At 46.2% G+C, this 20998-nt stretch overlaps 1 protein-coding gene across 6 annotated transcripts in view; it reads right to left on the bottom strand.

Moving 5' to 3' along the window:
* The window catches only part of TOGARAM2 (TOG array regulator of axonemal microtubules 2), a 188537-nt gene that overhangs the window by 27233 nt on the left and 140306 nt on the right, over positions 1-20998 (bottom strand). For 4 of the 6 annotated variants that reach the window (XM_088467964.1, XM_088467963.1, XM_088467962.1 and 1 more), the window contains exons 8-13: positions 12082-12230; positions 11592-11724; positions 11080-11241; positions 10057-10195; positions 2341-2446; positions 731-966 (exon numbers count right to left, since the gene is read on the bottom strand). In XM_088467964.1, the coding sequence (XP_088324090.1) occupies positions 731-966; positions 2341-2446; positions 10057-10195; positions 11080-11241; positions 11592-11724; positions 12082-12230 (925 nt within the window). The remainder of the gene's footprint in view (positions 1-730; positions 967-2340; positions 2447-10056; positions 10196-11079; positions 11242-11591; positions 11725-12081; positions 12231-20998) is intronic. The other 2 variants (XM_088467966.1, XM_088467967.1) reach the window with 1 other exon arrangement.

Raw genomic sequence — 20998 nt, 5'->3', positions numbered from 1 at the left:
GAGAGATAGCACTTCACTGTGAACCTGGACAAACCATGTTGCAATGCAAGGGGTGTAAATACATAATTTTTTTTTTGCATGTAGGGTAAATACTGGCTGCTTTTGCATGTAGCCCACAAATACTGCACAGCTTTATTATTACTCTACAATTTAGATGTCAGTTTGGACATGTCCCTCCAAACCTAAATCTCTCTGCACATTTTAAATCTGCCCCCCCCTGCAGTGCAGCATGGTTTCACCAAGATGATCAGTTGAGAGAGATATCTCTCTCTGGGCCTGATTCAGAGCCGGACACTCTTTCAGAGCGCTCGCTCTGAACCAGGGCGGCATTTTTTTTTGGAACCAGCCTCCTGGCCGTTCACTAAGCTGGAGATAAAAGAAGAAGAGGACGCTACAAGTGAGAATGATAATATACAGGAAAATAGACAGGCCCAAACAGCGCCCCCTGTCCTGCGGTGTCCTGTGCCATAACACTGGTCACACCACCCTAGTTACGGCCCTGGTGTGCTTACGACAAGTGGTAGAAAACCAAGCGTGCGGACAAGATGTGTACAACACTGCATGCTAGCAAATATACTCATTCGTTACTGTGCATGCACTGTGGGAGCACATGCGTCCGATTTCCGTCCAACTCTGTATCAGTTGCAAAGACTGCATAAGTGAGCGATAGCCTCTGTCCCATTACAAGCTAAACTAATGAACATAAAGGTCTTGATAAACTAATACTCACCTACTACCTCCAGCCAGTAATGCAGACATGGCCTTGGAAGGGCTGACATATTCTACCATGATTCCAAGACATTTATCCGATTCCTCCCGTATGAAATCATTGGAGTCACCGATCTTATGGAGCAGAACCCGGGTGATCTCCTCTACCTCTTGGTCCATGTTTCTCCTCAGGGCCTTGAACAAGTCGCCAAGCGTTTTGATGGCATGGCGAGAGACCTTGGACCGCAGATTGCTGACCTGGCAGTGGGCAAAGCAATATATTCAAATGTGATTTTATAGTATTATGTCACTTAGAGGAACTTTTTGCCCTTGTATAACTTTTATTTATATTATACAATTTTCCCAATTTTAGCTTCTTTCTGTGTTTTCCAACAGGGCAGAGTCTAGCTCTATGCACTCCACACAAATGTGTCCTGAGAGCAGCTTTGTGTGCTATCCACAGGCAATGGAAAAATGTGGGTGCTTACCATTTAATCAATTTCTTTGAATCCATTTGGGGGATCCTGGTACTGTACCTTGGGGTTGTGTTGAGGGCACAGGAGCTGAGCACTTAAAAGGTTCAGAATTGTTGGAGGACTAAAGCTCCTCACCAGTTTCCAAGTTACAAAGCACAAAAAGACCAGGGTGAACAAAGAACACGCAGCAATATAAAAACAGCCCAGAAGGTTTGGGAATCAATGAACCACAGATGATTCAGAGAAATTGATTTTCCTCAGGGGACCTCGAAAGCTTCCCCTAGGGGAAGCAAAGGTCAGTCCGGGCCAATCGCAAGACTTCGCACCCAAAGCTAGCAACCACACGATCAGATTTTTTCTTCAGATATGGACGATAACGATTTAAAAATCGTTCAGTCGTTCATATCTGATGGAAAATCGTTCATATCTGACATGCCTGAACGATGGACGATAAACGATGCGCGTTCCCGTTTGTCAGATAACGATATCTGACATCTGATGGGTTTGCAGTCAGACTTGGACGATTCCATTCATTTTAATGCAGTCAAAAATCGTTCAATCGTTCAAATCGTTCAAATCGTTCAAAACTTTGGTCAAATCGTCCAAATCGTTTAGTCGTTCTGTCGTTCATCTGACAAATCTGACAAGTCTGACAAATCTGACCGTGTGTACGCTCCATAACACATGATAATGGTAAAATCTGGTAATGGTGTGGACAGAGGAACAGAAAGTTGCCTCCAGAAGCAGCATAACACTGTTGCAGAAGCTATGTACAAGACAGTAAATAAAAAAAATTGTCTAAAAGGTAGAAATCCCATTATTAAACATGTTCAGTACAAGAAGTGTTAGCTAATTCATTGTTCTGCCAAAGGCTGATTTGACTCTGCTAATATGGAGTTTTGTTCTTGTTTACTTCCATTTGGCGAACCATATACCATACCGTACTTATTGGGCCACTGTCATAAGAGAAGGCAATTCTGTGACAAAGCCCTTTTAGGATATGTAGAACCCTCCCACTTGTAATGCAGTCTTGTTGGACCCAAGTAATTTTTTTTTATCATTACTGATTAATCAAAAGTTATTCTATGGAAATGAAGCTCAGTAAGGTACAAGGTACAACTTTCCCATATAGTATGGCTTGCTCTAAACAACTTACCTCTCTGGTAACGGCTATACAGACATCATGGAGCCTGGAGAAGAGCACCTCAGGGTGCCAGGAAGCCAGGCACCTCACGCTGAGCAGACCCTTCTCCTTCTGTTCCCTTGTGGATCACACAATCATTACAAGCAGATCATTAGAGGAGAAGATGCAATGTGAACAAGGCCTTAGAAATAGACATAATACATAGAGTGTTCCATCCTGTGTGTCTGTGCTTGTGAAGTGATAGTTTTAGATCTCATGCTGGCCAAACACACTGCGATATCTACAACAACAATATGGGGCAATTGGTCTAAAAATCACAGCATTGTGGTCCCAAGGCAGCTCCCTATAGTAATTGCTGAACATGTTGGTAAATGCAATTAGAAGATAATCACAGGAGGTCTGCATTATGTTTGGCGCTGTTAGGACTCTGGGCCTGATTCAGACCCTCTCGCAAGCGGCCGCTCGCTCGTACGTGGCCAATGTTATGCAATTGCGCATGCGTATGCATCTCAATGCGCGTGCGCACTAGTCCGACCGATCGGGAAGCTCTCGCTCGCCCAGCAAAGACAGCCCAGTGGAATGAGTGATAGGAGAGGCCGTTTGTGGGTTGTAACAGGGACAGGGCAGTAGTAACAGGGGAGTGGAGGTGCGAACACAGGTGTGCCTGAGTGTTTCAACGCCGTTTCAGAGGCGTGCATAATTAACAGGCAGCGTCATAGTACACGTCGCCTGATGGAATTATACACTGAAGTGCTCACAATGCTTGCGGTAGGGTACAGTCAACGGCAAGCACTGCGGTCAGATCCGATGGAACCCAATGTATCAATGGTTGTATATACTTCCTGGAGATGACTTACCTAGTGGGCAGCTAAAGACAGGCTGGTGGGCGTCTATAAACTAGGGGTGAGCGGGTTCGGATTTCTGAAATCCGAACCCCCCCGAGCCCCCCCGATCCGAGTCCGATCCGAATCAGGCTCGACTTTTCCCGCCTGACTCGGATCTGAAATCGAGGCAAAACGTCATCATCCCGCCTTCCGAGTCTCGCGGGTTTTGGATCCTATATAAGCTACCCACGTCGGCGCCATTTTCTCACTCGGCTGTGGACAGTGAAGAGGGAGGGTGGGAGTTAGGGCTGTGTAGTGTAGTGTAGTGTAGTGCTGCTGTTGTCCACTACTTCAAAGTCCATAGGGGCTGGCTGTGTTGTGCTGTGCTGCTGTTGTTAATAGGGGCTGTGTCCACTACTTCAAAGTCCATAGGGGCTGGCTGGACTGTGTTGTGCAGTCAGTTCTCCATAGGGGCTGTGTCCACTCCAAAGTCCTGTGCAGTGTCCCAGTCCTAAAGGAGTGCTGCAGTGTTGTCCAGGGGGTGCTCTGTCCATCAGGGGTGCTCCCCCCAAGTGCTAAAAAAATAATACATTTTCTGTGTTTGTGAATTGTGTGCGCAGTAGCCGCACGTGCATCAACAAAGTAGTGCCAAGCGTGCGCCTGTGTCATAAGTAAAGGGCCGGCTGGCTTGACCGTTAAGGGTGCTGTAACCCCCGAAAGTACACTCCAGTCCAAACCAAAAAAAAAATTATTTTCTGTGTTTGTGAATTGTGTGCGCAGTAGCCGCACGTGCATCAACAAAGTAGTGCCAAGCGTGCGCCTGTGTCATAAGTAAAGGGCCGGCTGGCTTGACCGTTAAGGGTGCTGTAACCCCCGAAAGTACACTCCAGTCCAAACCAAAAAAAAAATTATTTTCTGTGTTTGTGAATTGTGTGCGCAGTAGCCGCACGTGCATCAACAAAGTAGTGCCAAGCGTGCGCCTGTGTCATAAGTAAAGGGCCGGCTGGCTTGACCGTTAAGGGTGCTGTAACCCCCGAAAGTACACTCCAGTCCAAACCCAAAAAAAAATTATTTTCTGTGTTTGTGAATTGTGTGCGCAGTAGCCGCACGTGCATCAACAAAGTAGTGCCAAGCGTGCGCCTGTGTCATAAGTAAAGGGCCGGCTGGCTTGACCGTTAAGGGTGCTGTAACCCCCGAAAGTACACTCCAGTCCAAACCAAAAAAAAAATTATTTTCTGTGTTTGTGAATTGTGTGCGCAGTAGCCGCACGTGCATCAACAAAGTAGTGCCAAGCGTGCGCCTGTGTCATAAGTAAAGGGCCGGCTGGCTTGACCGTTAAGGGTGCTGTAACCCCCGAAAGTACACTCCAGTCCAAACCAAAAAAAAAATTATTTTCTGTGTTTGTGAATTGTGTGCGCAGTAGCCGCACGTGCATCAACAAAGTAGTGCCAAGCGTGCGCCTGTGTCATAAGTAAAGGGCCGGCTGGCTTGACCGTTAAGGGTGCTGTAACCCCCGAAAGTACACTCCAGTCCAAACCAAAAAAAAAATTATTTTCTGTGTTTGTGAATTGTGTGCGCAGTAGCCGCACGTGCATCAACAAAGTAGTGCCAAGCGTGCGCCTGTGTCATAAGTAAAGGGCCGGCTGGCTTGACCGTTAAGGGTGCTGTAACCCCCGAAAGTACACTCCAGTCCAAACCAAAAAAAAAATTATTTTCTGTGTTTGTGAATTGTGTGCGCAGTAGCCGCACGTGCATCAACAAAGTAGTGCCAAGCGTGCGCCTGTGTCATAAGTAAAGGGCCGGCTGGCTTGACCGTTAAGGGTGCTGTAACCCCCGAAAGTACACTCCAGTCCAAACCAAAAAAAAAATTATTTTCTGTGTTTGTGAATTGTGTGCGCAGTAGCCGCACGTGCATCAACAAAGTAGTGCCAAGCGTGCGCCTGTGTCATAAGTAAAGGGCCGGCTGGCTTGACCGTTAAGGGTGCTGTAACCCCCGAAAGTACACTCCAGTCCAAACCAAAAAAAAAATTATTTTCTGTGTTTGTGAATTGTGTGCGCAGTAGCCGCACGTGCATCAACAAAGTAGTGCCAAGCGTGCGCCTGTGTCATAAGTAAAGGGCCGGCTGGCTTGACCGTTAAGGGTGCTGTAACCCCCGAAAGTACACTCCAGTCCAAACCAAAAAAAAAATTATTTTCTGTGTTTGTGAATTGTGTGCGCAGTAGCCGCACGTGCATCAACAAAGTAGTGCCAAGCGTGCGCCTGTGTCATAAGTAAAGGGCCGGCTGGCTTGACCGTTAAGGGTGCTGTAACCCCCGAAAGTACACTCCAGTCCAAACCAAAAAAAAAATTATTTTCTGTGTTTGTGAATTGTGTGCGCAGTAGCCGCACGTGCATCAACAAAGTAGTGCCAAGCGTGCGCCTGTGTCATAAGTAAAGGGCCGGCTGGCTTGACCGTTAAGGGTGCTGTAACCCCCGAAAGTACACTCCAGTCCAAACCAAAAAAAAAATTATTTTCTGTGTTTGTGAATTGTGTGCGCAGTAGCCGCACGTGCATCAACAAAGTAGTGCCAAGCGTGCGCCTGTGTCATAAGTAAAGGGCCGGCTGGCTTGACCGTTAAGGGTGCTGTAACCCCCGAAAGTACACTCCAGTCCAAACCAAAAAAAAAATTATTTTCTGTGTTTGTGAATTGTGTGCACTGTGGCTGCACGTGCATCAACAAAGGAGCAGCGCCAAGCGTGCGCCTGTGTCCCATAAGTAAAGAGCCGGCTGGCTCATTTCTTAAAGGGTGGTGTAACCCACAAAGTGCACTACTCTCCAGCAAAAATAAAATAATATTTTCTGTGTTTGTGTGCGCTTTAGCCGCACGTATATATATCAATATAACATAAATGGAGGACCAAACTTTCTCCGATAAAAATAAAATAGGGAAAGATCAAGAACCACTTCCTCCTAGTGCTGTTGCTGCTGCTGGGAGTTGTTCATCATCCCAGAGAGGAAGTAGGAACATCACTACTTTTACTAAACAATTGACCCTCCAACAGTCCCTAGCGATGAGGATGAAGTACGACAGCAGTCATCCTGAAGCAAAACGTATAACTGAGGCCTTGACTGCTATGTTGGTGTTAGACGTGCGTCCGGTATCCGACATTAGTGCAGTGGGATTTAGACAATTGATGGAGGTAGTGTGTCCTCGGTTCCAAATCCCGTCTAGATTCCACCTGCATCCTCAAAGCAGCAGCGACAAGCGTGCGTCTGTCTGTTAAAGGGTGGTGACACCCTCAAAGTGTGCTACACAAACAATTAAAATATTGTTCTTTTTTTTTCTGTCTATGTGAATTGTGTGGGCTGTAGCCGCACCTGCATCCTTAAAGCAGCAGCGACAAGCGTGCGTCTGTCTGTTAAAGGGTGGTGACCCCTCAAAGTGTTCTACACAAACAATTAAAATATTGTTCTTTTTTTTTTGGTCTTTGTGAAATATGTGGGCTGTAGCCGCACCTGCATCCTTAAAGCAGCAGCGACAAGCGTGCGTCTGTCTGTTAAAGGGTGGTGACACCTCAAAGTGTTCTACACAAACAATTAAAATATTCTTCTTCTTTTTTCTGTCTTTGTGAATTGTGTGGGCTGTAGCCGCACTTGCATCCTCAAAGCAGCAGCGACAAGCGTGCGTCTGTCTGTTAAAGGGTGGTGTAACCCTCAAAGTGTGCTCCACAAACAATAAAAATATTCATTTTTTTTTCTGTCTTTGTGAATTGTGTGGGCTGTAGCCGCACTTGAATCCTCAAAGCAGCAGCGACAAGCGTGCGTCTGTCTGTTAAAGGATTACATCGGTGACAGCATCCAAGTAGGCATGTCAGACAGTCCGTACCTGTACTGGCAGGAAAAAGAAGCAATTTGGAGGTCCCTGTACAAACTGGCTCTAATTTACCTGAGTTGCCCCCCCTCCAGTGTGTACTCCGAAAGAGTGTTTAGTGCAGCCGGGAACCTTGTCACCGAAAGGCGTAGGAGGTTGCTTCCACAAAATGTGGAGAAGATGATGTTCATAAAATGAATTATCAACTCTTCCAGGGAGACCAGCCTCCAGAACGTACAGAGGGACCTGTGGTTCCAGCAGGGACGAATTAATACTCTGTGAGGATGAGGATGTACACACTGAAGAGGGTGAGGAATCGGTGGATGAGGAGGATGAGGATGACATCTTGCCTCCGTAGAGCCAGTTTGTGCAGGGACAGATAAATTGCCAGCTTGTTTTGTGGGGGCCCAAACGAACCAATCATTTCAGCCACAGTTGTGTGGCAGACCCTGGCGCTGAAATGATTGGTTTGTTAAAGTGTGCATGTCCTGTTTATACAACATAAGGGTGGGTGGGAGGGCCCAAGGACAATTCCATCTTGCACCTCTTTTTTTTCTTTGCATTATGTACAGTTTGGGGCCTAGTTTTTCAATGCCATCCTGTCTGCCACTGCAGTTTCACGCCTAGATGGGTCACGTGTTTGTGCCGCCCACTTGTGTCGCTTAGCATAGTCATCCAGCTACCTCGGTGCAACCTTTTGGACATAAAAACACTATTGTGAGGTGTGAGGTATTCAGAATAGACTGGAAATGAGTGGAAATTAAGGTTATTGAGGTTAATAATAGCATAGGAGCAGAAAAACCTACAAATTCTGTGATTTTAGCTGTTTTTATGCTTTTTTTCAAAAAAATACAGATCCAAAACACAAAACCCAGAACCCAAAACACGCAAGGGTGGTTTTGGCAAAACCAATCCAGATCCAAAACACGAAGAAAGATCCAGATCCAAAACCAAAACACAAAACACGAAAAGTGGCCGGTGCACACCCCTACTATAAACACAAAGTGATCGCTCGCCAAGACATAGTGGGCGTGCTTATGCCTTGCGATCGGCTGCCTTGATGTCACTTAACTGAATTTGCATACACTGGGAGCGAGCGGCCGCATCTAGCGACCGGGTCTGAATCAGGTCTTCTGTCTCTTTTGCATTGTCTCCCTGCAGTATGATTCCCTGTCACCAGAGGTCGCCAGGCCTCTGGTTATGTAAGCTGCTATTTAGACTGTGCTTGGTGCCCAGGTGTCAGGTAATTAATGACTCAATTACCAGCATTGACTACACCTGACAGCTGGCAATTTAGTCTGTATGAGCCCAGCAGTCATTGCTGGGTCTCTAATGTTTCATGTTTGTTTTCTGTGGCTTCCTGTTCTGCGGTCTGCAAGAACTTTGAATTCCAGTACCTGTTTTGTTCCTGCAAGCTCCTGTTTGTACTAAGCGAAGGAACTTCTGCTATTAACCAGGTTACAATTCTGCTGTTTGTTTAGGGATTCTGTTTGCTTCTGCAATTCACCACATTATCATCCTGCTATTGTTTCTGTCATTTATTGCAAGACTACTGTGTACCTGGATTCAATATTATCAAGCTTGCCTGAATTCTCTGCTATTGTATTAACCCTCAATAAATATCTTCATCTGTTTCATCATACTTTGTGATTTGTGGTTTAACTGCACCCAAGGGGTTCATAACAGGCACCACTGATGCTGGAAGAAACTTCCATACTCTGCCCCTTTCATGGATCCTATGTGGTCAGTTATGTGCATCACCAAATCAAAATCTGGTGCTAAGGGATTTAGGGCCTGATTCAGCAAGGAACACTGGGCCTGATTCAGAGCCGGACGCTATTTGCGGACGCTCGTTCAGAAAAAGGGGCTGGCTATTTAAATTCAGCGCTCGCTCTTTGCGGTCTGTTGACGCCTCTATGTCTGAGCGAGCGTCCGAAACATGCGCTTGCTATTTTCTAAAGACGCCCCTTGGCCGCTCGCATCATACGTCATCTCCGCTATTTATTTGATTAATCGAGTACATCGAAAGGCGTATGAACTGCCCGCTATTCTTGTGGTAGCATTTTCCTACCGCAATCATGTGAGCAGTTGAGGCTAAAAGACAACCAAGTGACGTGGTCGATGACGCTGCTTTGTTAATTATGCACACCCTTAAAACGCCCGTTTTGACCGTTTGGCACGCCTGCGTTTGGATCTCCACCCGTTTTCAAGCACCTTCCCCTGTTACCACCCACAAACGCCTCATCCTGTCACTGAAATTAGCAGGCATTCGCTATTTTGCGAGCACACGATTTCCGACCGCACTGACTGGTTGGCGCATGCGCATTACAACCCATACGCATGCGCAGATGTGCAAACATCGCTCGGAGCGAACGAGCGGCCGCTTACGAGCGGCTCTGAATCTTATACGCACGCAATCGGCCGATTAATTCACATTGCGCATGTGACGCTGTTATTGGGACAGCGATCGCAGAGGACACGCAGACCCATGGCAGAGTGATTGACAGGAAGTGCCGTTTGTGGGTGGTGACCGCGGTGGTCGGGCGAACACAGGTGTGCCAGTGCGTTGGGACGCTGTTGCAGGGGCGTGCATAAATTAGCCGCTGAGATACCAGGCGCCGCCTGAGGACTCATAGCGTGCGTGGAAGTAGGCAATTCCTGAGAGAGGTCTGACCTGGCTTACCTGTGCGTCTGGGTCCGATGTTACCGATTGTTTTGCTATGTTATCAAAGTATACGTATGTGAGTAAGGGGAAGTGTTTGTACTTATGTTAGGCTGCGATCACAAATGCGAATGCAAACATTTACATATCACCGCTGATATTAGCAACATGCGTTGCGTGCGTATAAGCAGACAGGCGTGCCGGGCCTGGGTAAAGGGGGCGTGGACTAAATGCGGGAGGTGCGGCCACGCCCCCTTAGGAGGAAAAAAAAGCAATATTGTACAGGCTAGTAATGTACAAACATGATGATAATTTCAGCACAGACGCCCAACACACTAGTCTTCTATATGCAGATGATAAGGAGACTAATATACTATAGGAGACACTCACCAGTCCTTGTGATGGAGCCACTTCAGAGCCTCGATCATCCCTTGCTCTGGGTGAGACATGGGACCCGAACCCGGACCGCCATTCTCTGAATCTGAGTCCCAATCGAAGCAGTCCAGGAAGGTGGCAGGCAAGGAATATGCTGTACATAACACAGACACAACGCTGCAGTCCCACATTCCAGACTTTTTATATAATATAGCCCACAGTATATTATATTGTTCATAGGATGATTGAGAAAATTTAAAGCGGCACTCGCATTCAGTGAAAAGCACCCTGGGGTTTACAGTGAATGTAAGTGCCGCTTTAAATTTTCAGCTCCAACCCGCCAAGAAGCATTAGATAATTACTATGGATACTGACATTGGGAACATAACCTTGCATCAGAGGCGCAGATGATATAAGTGTGTCCTCTCTCCCCGATGGGGAGGGGAGAGGTATACTAATTATATTTTAGAGGTAAGGGCTGCAGCGCAGTCCAAAATTCAAATAGGGGAGCAAAACCAACTGCCAGTATGTCCCAGCCAGTGATGTTTGGGGTGGCAGTTGGTGTGACTCCGCTATTTTAATTTTGAACTGCGCTGCAGCTCCACCTCTGGAGCTGTCACTGAATCTAACTAAGGGTTAGTATAGTATAGCAATGGCCAGTAGTACTGATGCACTACCAGGGCCCAGTCTGTGGCGAGTTTGTATGACCGTCCCTGCGTTTGCGTCGGTTTCCTCCTACAGTTCGTTAATCGGTATCAGACAAAAATGGATCCCAGTATGTGTTCGGCAGGTAATTCAGACTGTAAGCTCCAATAGAGCAAGGACTAATGATTGACTACATGGGACAGCACCTGAGGTTGTCCAAGATGGTTGACCTTCTGCAAAAATGCCATGTAAAGTGCTTTGTATCCAACTGGGAGCAAAGCGCTAGATCATAATAAAACAAAATTGTTAAATAAAAATGGTTGCACTACATGCGCATCACACAACGAGAACATCGTTGTATAATATTCATTCATCTTTATAAATGGGACCTACCAGAAGAGTGCCGAAAGTCGGTAGGGTCCGGGTTTACAGTCGGGATGCTGGGCAGAGAGGTACGGCTCACCCATTTGTTTAGGCCAATATTAGCGCCTTCTCTTCTCTTATCCGAGCCGATTGGCACCGTGCCCAGACCGAATGATGCGACAGCTGCTGGCTCTGTGGAATATAACATAAAATTGCAATCAGTGGTGGCTCCAGTGGTGGGACTGCAGCGCAATCCAGTGTTCAAATAAGGGAGCCACACCAACTGCCACTCCAAATGCTGCAAACATCACTGGCAGTTGGGGTGGCTCCCCTATTTGACTACTGGACGGTGCTGCAGCCCCACCACTGATTGCAATAAAACATGTTGTCTGCCTGCGAAACAACCCAGCGTAGAACAAATCATATTTTGCATGAACTAAACTAAAGATAATTCTAAATAGTTGGCCATTTGGCAATAGAAAATTGACAGTTACGACAACCAATTTTAATCTGTAATATGACATTGTGTGCGGTGAGCTAACCTCCAGTCTCCGCTTCTTGTGACCTCTCCGGCAATTGTTGCTGGCTCCGCCTCTTCTCGTTTCGGAAATTCTCCATTTCCTGCTGCTTTTGTCGCATCTTGTCCTGCGCGGACTTAGATATAGTGAAGCTGATCTGTTTAGGAAGGTAAATGTGGTTTTCCTTAGTTAGATGCCCTGAAAAGCTTATTATACTCTTTCCGAACTTTAATATTTCAATTAAAAAATCTATTTTTAGGTGGGAAAAATTAATGTAAGGTCGTTTTTGATGAGAGCCCATCCCAGCCATATGTGAAAAGCAAAGTAAATGCTTAGAAGTTATTTGTGAACGAAAATGGAGGAACCGGAGATATGATGTCATAACTGTCGGGATTTTGATGTCGACTGTCGACATTGAGATTGTATGTCGACATCTCATTTTGATATGGGTGTAGCATGCACATAATAACATTAAGACCACATGTACATGAATATTCTCAATATTAAGACCTACAGTGTTTTCCTTCCCTTCCTCATTCTTGACAAACTGCTGTATTTGGGAGATATCCGTGGATGAAGATGCCACAATTCTTTTTACTGGGAGCGACTCCAAAGGGTCTGTTATATCGTTCCTGGCACGGTTTTCTATTTGATCAGTGTCTACTGAAAGAATACAGGTAATTGTCATTAGCTACTCTAGGAGACACGTTAACATATGATATTTCATAGCGCATGATACCATTAAATATTTTATTCTTATAACCATCTTGGAATTTTCTGTGTCTGGCCACATGTACTCAGGAAACAGATATCAGCCACTAACTTGTAGTGGTAAAGGTTAGTTTTGAGTGTTGTTCCATGAATGAATCTATAATAGTGAATCCTACTTAGCTTGGGTCCAATGCCTCTCCGTGACGGGAGAGGGGCACTGATAATTCTGTGTGTTATTTAATAAAAGCCCACCCTCATTTCGGAGCTTTGGATCTGGGGAAGTCTGACAGCAAGTAAGTAGAATTCTGTAATGTAACAACTTTTTTTTTTTTTTTTTGAAGAACACCCTGAAGATGATTTTGCATTTTGTGTGTAGGTATTCTATAAAGTACGAGAGATCTATACGTGTGCATCTAAGTAGTGAGTGAACAGTTCCTCATATAGAATAAGGGACCGTTTTTCTCTCTGGGATGCAGCCTTTTGCAGATGATATTTGTTAATGTTCAAAAAACAGTGATGTCATGGGAGTAAGGTGGGTACAAAGTACATGAACCAAGGCGGGCCTTGGGAGGTAGCTGACTGGTTATGGTGGGGTTGGATGGGGCAATTAGCCAGGGAACACAGCTTCTGGCCCATCCGCACATCTACAAACCCATCTTACCCAGATGATAGGCAGGGGAAAGTGACTGCGCAGACCAATAGCTTAATAGGTTACCATTGGGGGTGAACTCAAAGATGTGGCTTCACCAGAGCCCAAGATACATCTGGGATCAGGGTGATATCTACACTAGCCACCAGGGTCTGCATTCTACACTACTCACCGAGATCAGGGTCTGCATTATATACTAACCTCCAGGACCAAGGTCTACTTTGTACACTCCTCACCAGGACCAGGGTCTGCATTCTACACTACCCACCAAGATCAGGGTCTGCATTCTACACTAACCTCCAGGACCACGGTCTGCATTCTACACTACCCACCAGGACCAAGGTCTGCATTCTATACTAACCTCCAGCACCAAAGTCTGCTTTGTACACTCCTCACTAGGACCAGGGTCTGCATTCTACACTACCCACCAGGACCAAAGTCTGCTTTGTACACTATCCACCAGGACCAGGGTCTGCAGTCTACACTACCCACGAGGAACAGGGTCTGCATTCTACATTACCCACCAGGACTAGGGTCTGCATTCTACACTACTCACTGGGACCAGGGTCTTTTTTGTACACCATAAAAAATGACTAGCCTCTGCTTTTTATACTGGTCACTTTGACCTGGGTCTGCTTTCAACACTAGCTACTGGGACCAGGGTCTGTATTCTACACTAGCCACCAGGAGAAATGTCTGCATTCTACACTACCCACCAGGACCAAAGTCTGCTTTATACACTCCTCATGAGGACCAGGGTCTGCATTCTACGCTAGCCACCAGGACCATGGTCTGCATTCTACACTACCCACCAGGACCAAAGTTTGCTTTGTACACTCCTCACGAGGACAAAGGTCTGCATTCTACACCAAGGTCTGCTTTGTACACTATCCACCAGGACCAGGGTCTGCATTCTACACTACCCACCAGGACCACGGTCTGCATTCTACACTACCCACCAGGACCACGGCCTGCATTCTACACTACCCACCAGGAACAGGGTCTGCAGTCTACAATACCCACCAGGACTAGGGTCTGCATTCTACACTACTCACCGGGACCAGGGTCTTTTTTGTACACCATAAAAAATGACTAGCCTCTGCTTTTTATATTGGTCACTTTGACCTGGGTCTGCTTTCAACACTAGCTACTGGGACCAGGGTCTGCATTCTACACTAGCCACCAGGACCAAGGTCTGCATTCTACACTAGCCACTAAGACTAGGGTCTGTTTTCTATAGTAGCCAGCAGGACCAGGGTCTGCTTTCTACACACTGGCCACTGGGATCAGGGTCTGTTTCCTACTAACCCTTTCACACCAAGCAAAGAACTCGGGTTATTAGCGGGTAAATCTGGCGCGACCCGGGGCCTGGCTCGGTGTGAATGGGTTGACCTGGGTCATGAATCCTGGGTCCACTCCCCGGGTCGCTAGAAGGGTTATTCCTGTGTCCGACCCGGGTAGCCAGCGGTGTGAAAGGTTTGACCCGGGTCATGCCTAAAAGGCTGCTGATTGGCTGGCTCAGGAGTGCTTGGATATGACGTCATCTCGAAGTGTCCTGTGAGAACGTCGATGTCCTGGGAATAACCGGGGTCCAATGGGCAGTCTGAATGGGATAAGGTATCTGAAGCCCCGGCTTCAACCCTTGTTCAGTATTCCAGGTTGGACACGATCAGAGCCAGGACTTCAGTGTGAATTGGGTATACACCAGCTACCAAAACCAGGGTCTGCTCAATGACTCTACGCTAGCCACAACAGTGTCTGCTTTCTGCACTAGCTGCCAGGACCAGAAATCTTCTTTCTACACTAGCCACCAGTACTCCATATATACAGACAGGATCTGTAGCACCACAACAGCTGGAGAGCCGCAGGTTACCAGCCCAAATCTGGCATAGCATGCTGGGACCTGTAGCTCTACAGCAGCTGGCACGCCACAGGTTAAAGAAACATGCTCTGTAGTCTGTGTCCTTGTGTGAGCACTAGTAAAGCTGTGCCTTCCATTGTTGAAACAAAATATTTACAGTATTTAAGCAACATAATCTCCCCATGCCATTGTCAGAGAATTGCTGCCCATTGTGTCACTGTCACCTCCCAGTCATTATCATATTATATGTCCTTACAGTTAGTGCTGTATAATAATAGTGGCTACTATGTTTCCAGTATTGTAATCATGAAAACATGACTTCCCCAGCACACGATTAGGTCACACAGCTAATTGTTCTGTACAAAGAATGCTATGTGTGTCTCCAGAGAGATGTCGGCTTTCAGCGCCGAGTTAATGAAAAAGCGACAGACTCAGTTTATAACATTGGATATCAGAACGCTACAAAAAAAGAAAAACATCTTCACACAAGCAGCTAATAGGATGGCAAATGTGGATCTAGGGTTCCGGATGAAAGGTCGTTAGTAAAAAAGTCGAAAAGTCGACAAGCAATAGGTCCACACCAGATGGTTGACAGTCAATAGGTCGGCAGGGACAATAGGTCAACAGGTATAAAAGGTCGACACACAGCATGTTGACATGTGTTTATGCCGACATGTTCAAAGTGTCGACATGTGACTGGTCGACACAGCATAGTCAACACATTGTTTGGGGGGTAACAATTAGGCACTAACCAGTTTGGTTAGGGTCAGGCACTAGGATGGACGGTTAGGGTTAGGCACTAAGAGGAGGGTTAGGTTTAGGGTTAGGGTGAAGATTAGGGTTAGAAAAAAAAAATGTGTCGACCATTTGTGTGTTAACCATTCCCATGTTGACCTTTTGAGCCTGTGGACCTTTTGTACTGTCAACCTACAACAATGTCGACCTATTTGTGGGTCGACCTTTTGTCCCTGACAACCTTTTGTCCCTCTCTACCTATTTACTGTCGACCATTTGGTGTCGATCTATTGAACAACACCCGTGGATCTATAAGCCCATTGTAAGCTGTTTGCCGTTTTCTATTGATAAAACATAACACCTGTTACCTGGCGCTGACTCTAGGAGGCGCAGGCTGGAGAACTCAATGTGCACTTCTAAAGAGCCAAGGATGTAGTGTAATACACATTTTGTCACGGGAAATTAGCACATCATATTATTACTTTGGGGTTTATTTACTAAGCAGTGATAGGAGACAGAGTGAAAAGTGATAAGTCTGTGATAAGTAGGGGTGTGCACCGGCCACTTTTCGTGTTTTGTGTTTTGGTTTTGGATCTGGATCTTTCTTCGTGTTTTGGATCTGGATTGGTTTTGCCAAAACCACCCTTCCGTGTTTTGGGTTCTGGGTTTTGTGTTTTGGATCTGTATTTTTTTGAAAAAAAGCATAAAAACAGCTAAAATCACAGAATTTGTAGGTTTTTCTGCTCCTATGCTATTATTAACCTCAATAACCTTAATTTCCACTCATTTCCAGTCTATTCTGAATACCTCACACCTCACAATAGTGTTTTTATGTCCAAAAGGTTGCACCGAGGTAGCTGGATGACTATGCTAAGCGACACGAGTGGGCGGCACAAACACGTGACCCATCTAGGCGTGAAACTGCAGTGGCAGACAGGATGGCATTGAAAAACTAGGCCCCAAACTGTACATAATGCAAAGAAAAAAAAGAGGTGCAAGATGGAATTGTCCTTGGGCCCTCCCACCCACCCTTATGTTGTATAAACAGGACATGCACACTTTAACAAACCAATCATTTCAGCGCCAGGGTCTGCCACACAACTGTGGCTGAAATGATTGGTTCGTTTGGGCCCCCACAAAACAAGCTGGCAATTAATCTGTCCCTGCACAAACTGGCTCTACGGAGGCAAGAAGTCGTCCTCATCCTCCTCATCCACAGATTCCTCACCCTCTTCAGTGTTATGTACATCCTCATCCTCACAGAGTATTAATTCGTCCCTGCTGGAACCACAGGTCCCTCTGTACGTTCTGGAGGCTGGTCTCCCTGGAAGAGTTGATCATTCATTTTATGAACATCATCTTCTCCACATTTTGTGGAAGCAACCTCCTACGCCTTTCGCTAACAAGGTTCCCGGCTGCACTAAACACTCTTTCGGAGTACACACTGGAGGGGGGGCAGTTTGTCCAGGGGCCTCCAAATTGCCTCTTTTTCCTGCCAGTACATGTACGGACTGTATGACATGCCTACTTGGATGCTGTCACCGATGTAATCCTTTAACAGACAGACGCACGCTTGTCGCTGCTGCTTTGAGGATTCAAGTGCGGCTACAGCCCACACAATTCACAAAGACAGAAAAAAAAAAAGAATATTTTTATTGTTTGTGGAGCACACTTTGAGGGTTACACCACCCTCTAACAGACAGACGCACGCTTGTCGCTGCTGCTTTAAGGATGCAGGTGCGGCTACAGCCCACACAATTCACAAAGACAGAAAAAAGAAGAAGAATATTTTTATTGTTTGTGTAGCACACTTTGAGGGTGTCACCACCCTTTAACAGACAGACGCACGCTTGTCGCTGCTGCTTTGAGGATGCAAGTGTGGCTACATCGCACACAAGTCACAAACACATTAAAAAAATAGTTTTTTATTTTTTGGAGCACTTCGTGAGTTACACCACCCTTTAACAGACAGACGCACGCTTGTCGCTGCTGCTTTAAGGATGCAGGTGCGGCTACAGCCCACACAATTCACAAAGACAGAAAAAAGAAGAAGAATATTTTTATTGTTTGTGTAGCACACTTTGAGGGTGTCACCACCCTTTAACAGACAGACGCACGCTTGTCGCTGCTGCTTTGAGGATGCAAGTGTGGCTACATCGCACACAAGTCACAAACACATTAAAAAAATTTTTTTGATTTTTTGGAGCACTTTGAGAGTTACAACACCCTTTAACAGACAGACGCACGCTTGTCGCTGCTGCTTTGAGGATGCAAGTGCGGCTACAGCCCACACAATTCACAAAGACAGAAAAAAAAAGAACAATATTTTAATTGTTTGTGTAGCACACTTTGAGGGTGTCACCACCCTTTAACAGACAGACGCACGCTTGTCGCTGCTGCTTTAAGGATGCAGGTGCGGCTACAGCCCACACATTTCACAAAGACAGAAAAAAAAAGAACAATATTTTAATTGTTTGTGTAGCACACTTTGAGGGTGTCACCACCCTTTAACAGACAGACGCACGCTTGTCGCTGCTGCTTTGAGGATGCAGGTGGAATCTAGACGGGATTTGGAACCGAGGACACACTACCTCCATCAATTGTCTAAATCCCACTGCACTAATGTCGGATACCGGACGCACGTCTAACACCAACATAGCAGTCAAGGCCTCAGTTATACGTTTTGCTTCAGGATGACTGCTGTCGTACTTCATCCTCATCGCTAGGGACTGTTGGAGGGTCAATTGTTTAGTAAAAGTAGTGATGTTCCTACTTCCTCTCTGGGATGATGAACAACTCCCAGCAGCAGCAACAGCACTAGTAGGAAGTGGTTCTTGATCTTTCCCTATTTTATTTTTATCAGAGAAAGTTTGGTCCTCCATTTATGTTATATTGATATATATACGTGCGGCTAAAGCGCACACAAACACAGAAAATATTTTTTTATTTTTGCTGGAGAGTAGTGCACTTTGTGGGTTACACCACCCTTTAAGAAATGAGCCAGCCGGCTCTTTACTTATGGGACACAGGCGCACGCTTGGCGCTGCTCCTTTGTTGATGCACGTGCAGCCACAGTGCACACAAGTCACAAACACAGAAAATATATATTTTTTTGGTTTGGAGTGTACTTTGGGGGTTACAGAACCCTTTAACGGTCAAGCCAGCCGGCCCTTTACTTATGACACAGGCGCACGCTTGGCACTACTTTGTTGATGCACGTGCGGCTACTGCGCACACAATTCACAAACACAGAAAATAATTTTTTTTCGGTTTGGACTGGAGTGTACTTTGGGGGTTACAGCACCCTTTAACGGTCAAGCCAGCCGGCCCTTTACTTATGACACAGGCGCACACTTGGCACTACTTTGTTGATGCACGTGCGGCTACTGCGCACACAATTCACAAACACAGAAAATAATTTTTTTTCGGTTTGGACTGGAGTGTACTTTGGGGTTACAGCACCCTTTAACGGTCAAGCCAGCCGGCCCTTTACTTATGACACAGGCGCACGCTTGGCACTACTTTGTTGATGCACGTGCGGCTACTGCGCACACAATTCACAAACACAGAAAATAATTTTTTTTTTGGTTTGGACTGGAGTGTACTTTCGGGGGTTACAGCACCCTTTAACGGTCAAGCCAGCTGGCCCTTTACTTATGACACAGGCGCACGCTTGGCACTAATTTGTTGATGCACGTGCGGCTACTGCGCACACAATTCACAAACACAGAAAATAAATTTTTTTTTGGTTTGGACTGGAGTGTACTTTGGGGGTTACAGCACCCTTTAACGGTCAAGCCAGCTGGCCCTTTACTTATGACACAGGCGCACGCTTGGCACTACTTTGTTGATGCACATGCGGCTACTGCGCACACAATTCACAAACACAGAAAATAAATTTTTTTTTGGTTTGGACTGGAGTGTACTTTGGGGGTTACAGCACCCTTTAACAGTCAAGCCAGCCGGCCCTTTACTTATGACACAGGCGCACGCTTGGCACTACTTTGTTGATGCACGTGCGGCTACTGCGCACACAATTCACAAACACAGAAAATAATTATTTTTTTGGTTTGGACTGGAGTGTACTTTCGGGGGTTACAGCACCCTTTAACGGTCAAGCCAGCCGGCCCTTTACTTATGACACAGGCGCACGCTTGGCACTACTTTGTTGATGCACGTGCGGCTACTGCGCACACAATTCACAAACACAGAAAATAAATTTTTTTTTGGTTTGGACTGGAGTGTACTTTGGGGGTTACAGCACCCTTTAACGGTCAAGCCAGCTGGCCCTTTACTTATGACACAGGCGCACGCTTGGCACTACTTTGTTGATGCACATGCGGCTACTGCGCACACAATTCACAAACACAGAAAATAAATTTTTTTTTGGTTTGGACTGGAGTGTACTTTGGGGGTTACAGCACCCTTTAACGGTCAAGCCAGCTGGCCCTTTACTTATGACACAGGCGCACGCTTGGCACTACTTTGTTGATGCACATGCGGCTACTGCGCACACAATTCACAAACACAGAAAATAATTTTTTTTTTGGTTTGGACTGGAGTGTACTTTGGGGGTTACAGCACCCTTTAACGGTCAAGCCAGCCGGCCCTTTACTTATGACACAGGCGCACGCTTGGCACTACTTTGTTGATGCACGTGCGGCTACTGCGCACACAATTCACAAACACAGAAAATAATTTTTTTTTTGGTTTGGACTGGAGTGTACTTTGGGGGTTACAGCACCCTTTAACGGTCAAGCCAGCCGGCCCTTTACTTATGACACAGGCGCACGCTTGGCACTACTTTGTTGATGCACATGCGGCTACTGCGCACACAATTCACAAACACAGAAAATAATTTTTTTTTTGGTTTGGACTGGAGTGTACTTTCGGGGGTTACAGCACCCTTTAACGGTCAAGCCAGCCGGCCCTTTACTTATGACACAGGCGCACGCTTGGCACTACTTTGTTGATGCACGTGCGGCTACTGCGCACACAATTCACAAACACAGAAAATAAATTTTTTTTTGGTTTGGACTGGAGTGTACTTTGGGGGTTACAGCACCCTTTAACGGTCAAGCCAGCTGGCCCTTTACTTATGACACAGGCGCACGCTTGGCACTACTTTGTTGATGCACATGCGGCTACTGCGCACACAATTCACAAACACAGAAAATAATTTTTTTTTTGGTTTGGACTGGAGTGTACTTTGGGGGTTACAGCACCCTTTAACGGTCAAGCCAGCTGGCCCTTTACTTATGACACAGGCGCACGCTTGGCACTACTTTGTTGATGCACATGCGGCTACTGCGCACACAATTCACAAACACAGAAAATAATTTTTTTTTTGGTTTGGACTGGAGTGTACTTTGGGGGTTACAGCACCCTTTAACGGTCAAGCCAGCCGGCCCTTTACTTATGACACAGGCGCACGCTTGGCACTACTTTGTTGATGCACGTGCGGCTACTGCGCAC

The sequence above is a fragment of the Taudactylus pleione genome, unplaced genomic scaffold, assembly GCF_031769625.1.
Source record: "Taudactylus pleione unplaced genomic scaffold, aTauple2 ptg000079l, whole genome shotgun sequence".
NCBI classification, from domain to species: domain Eukaryota; kingdom Metazoa; phylum Chordata; class Amphibia; order Anura; family Myobatrachidae; genus Taudactylus; species Taudactylus pleione.
This window is presented reverse-complemented; position numbering and strand designations above follow the sequence as displayed.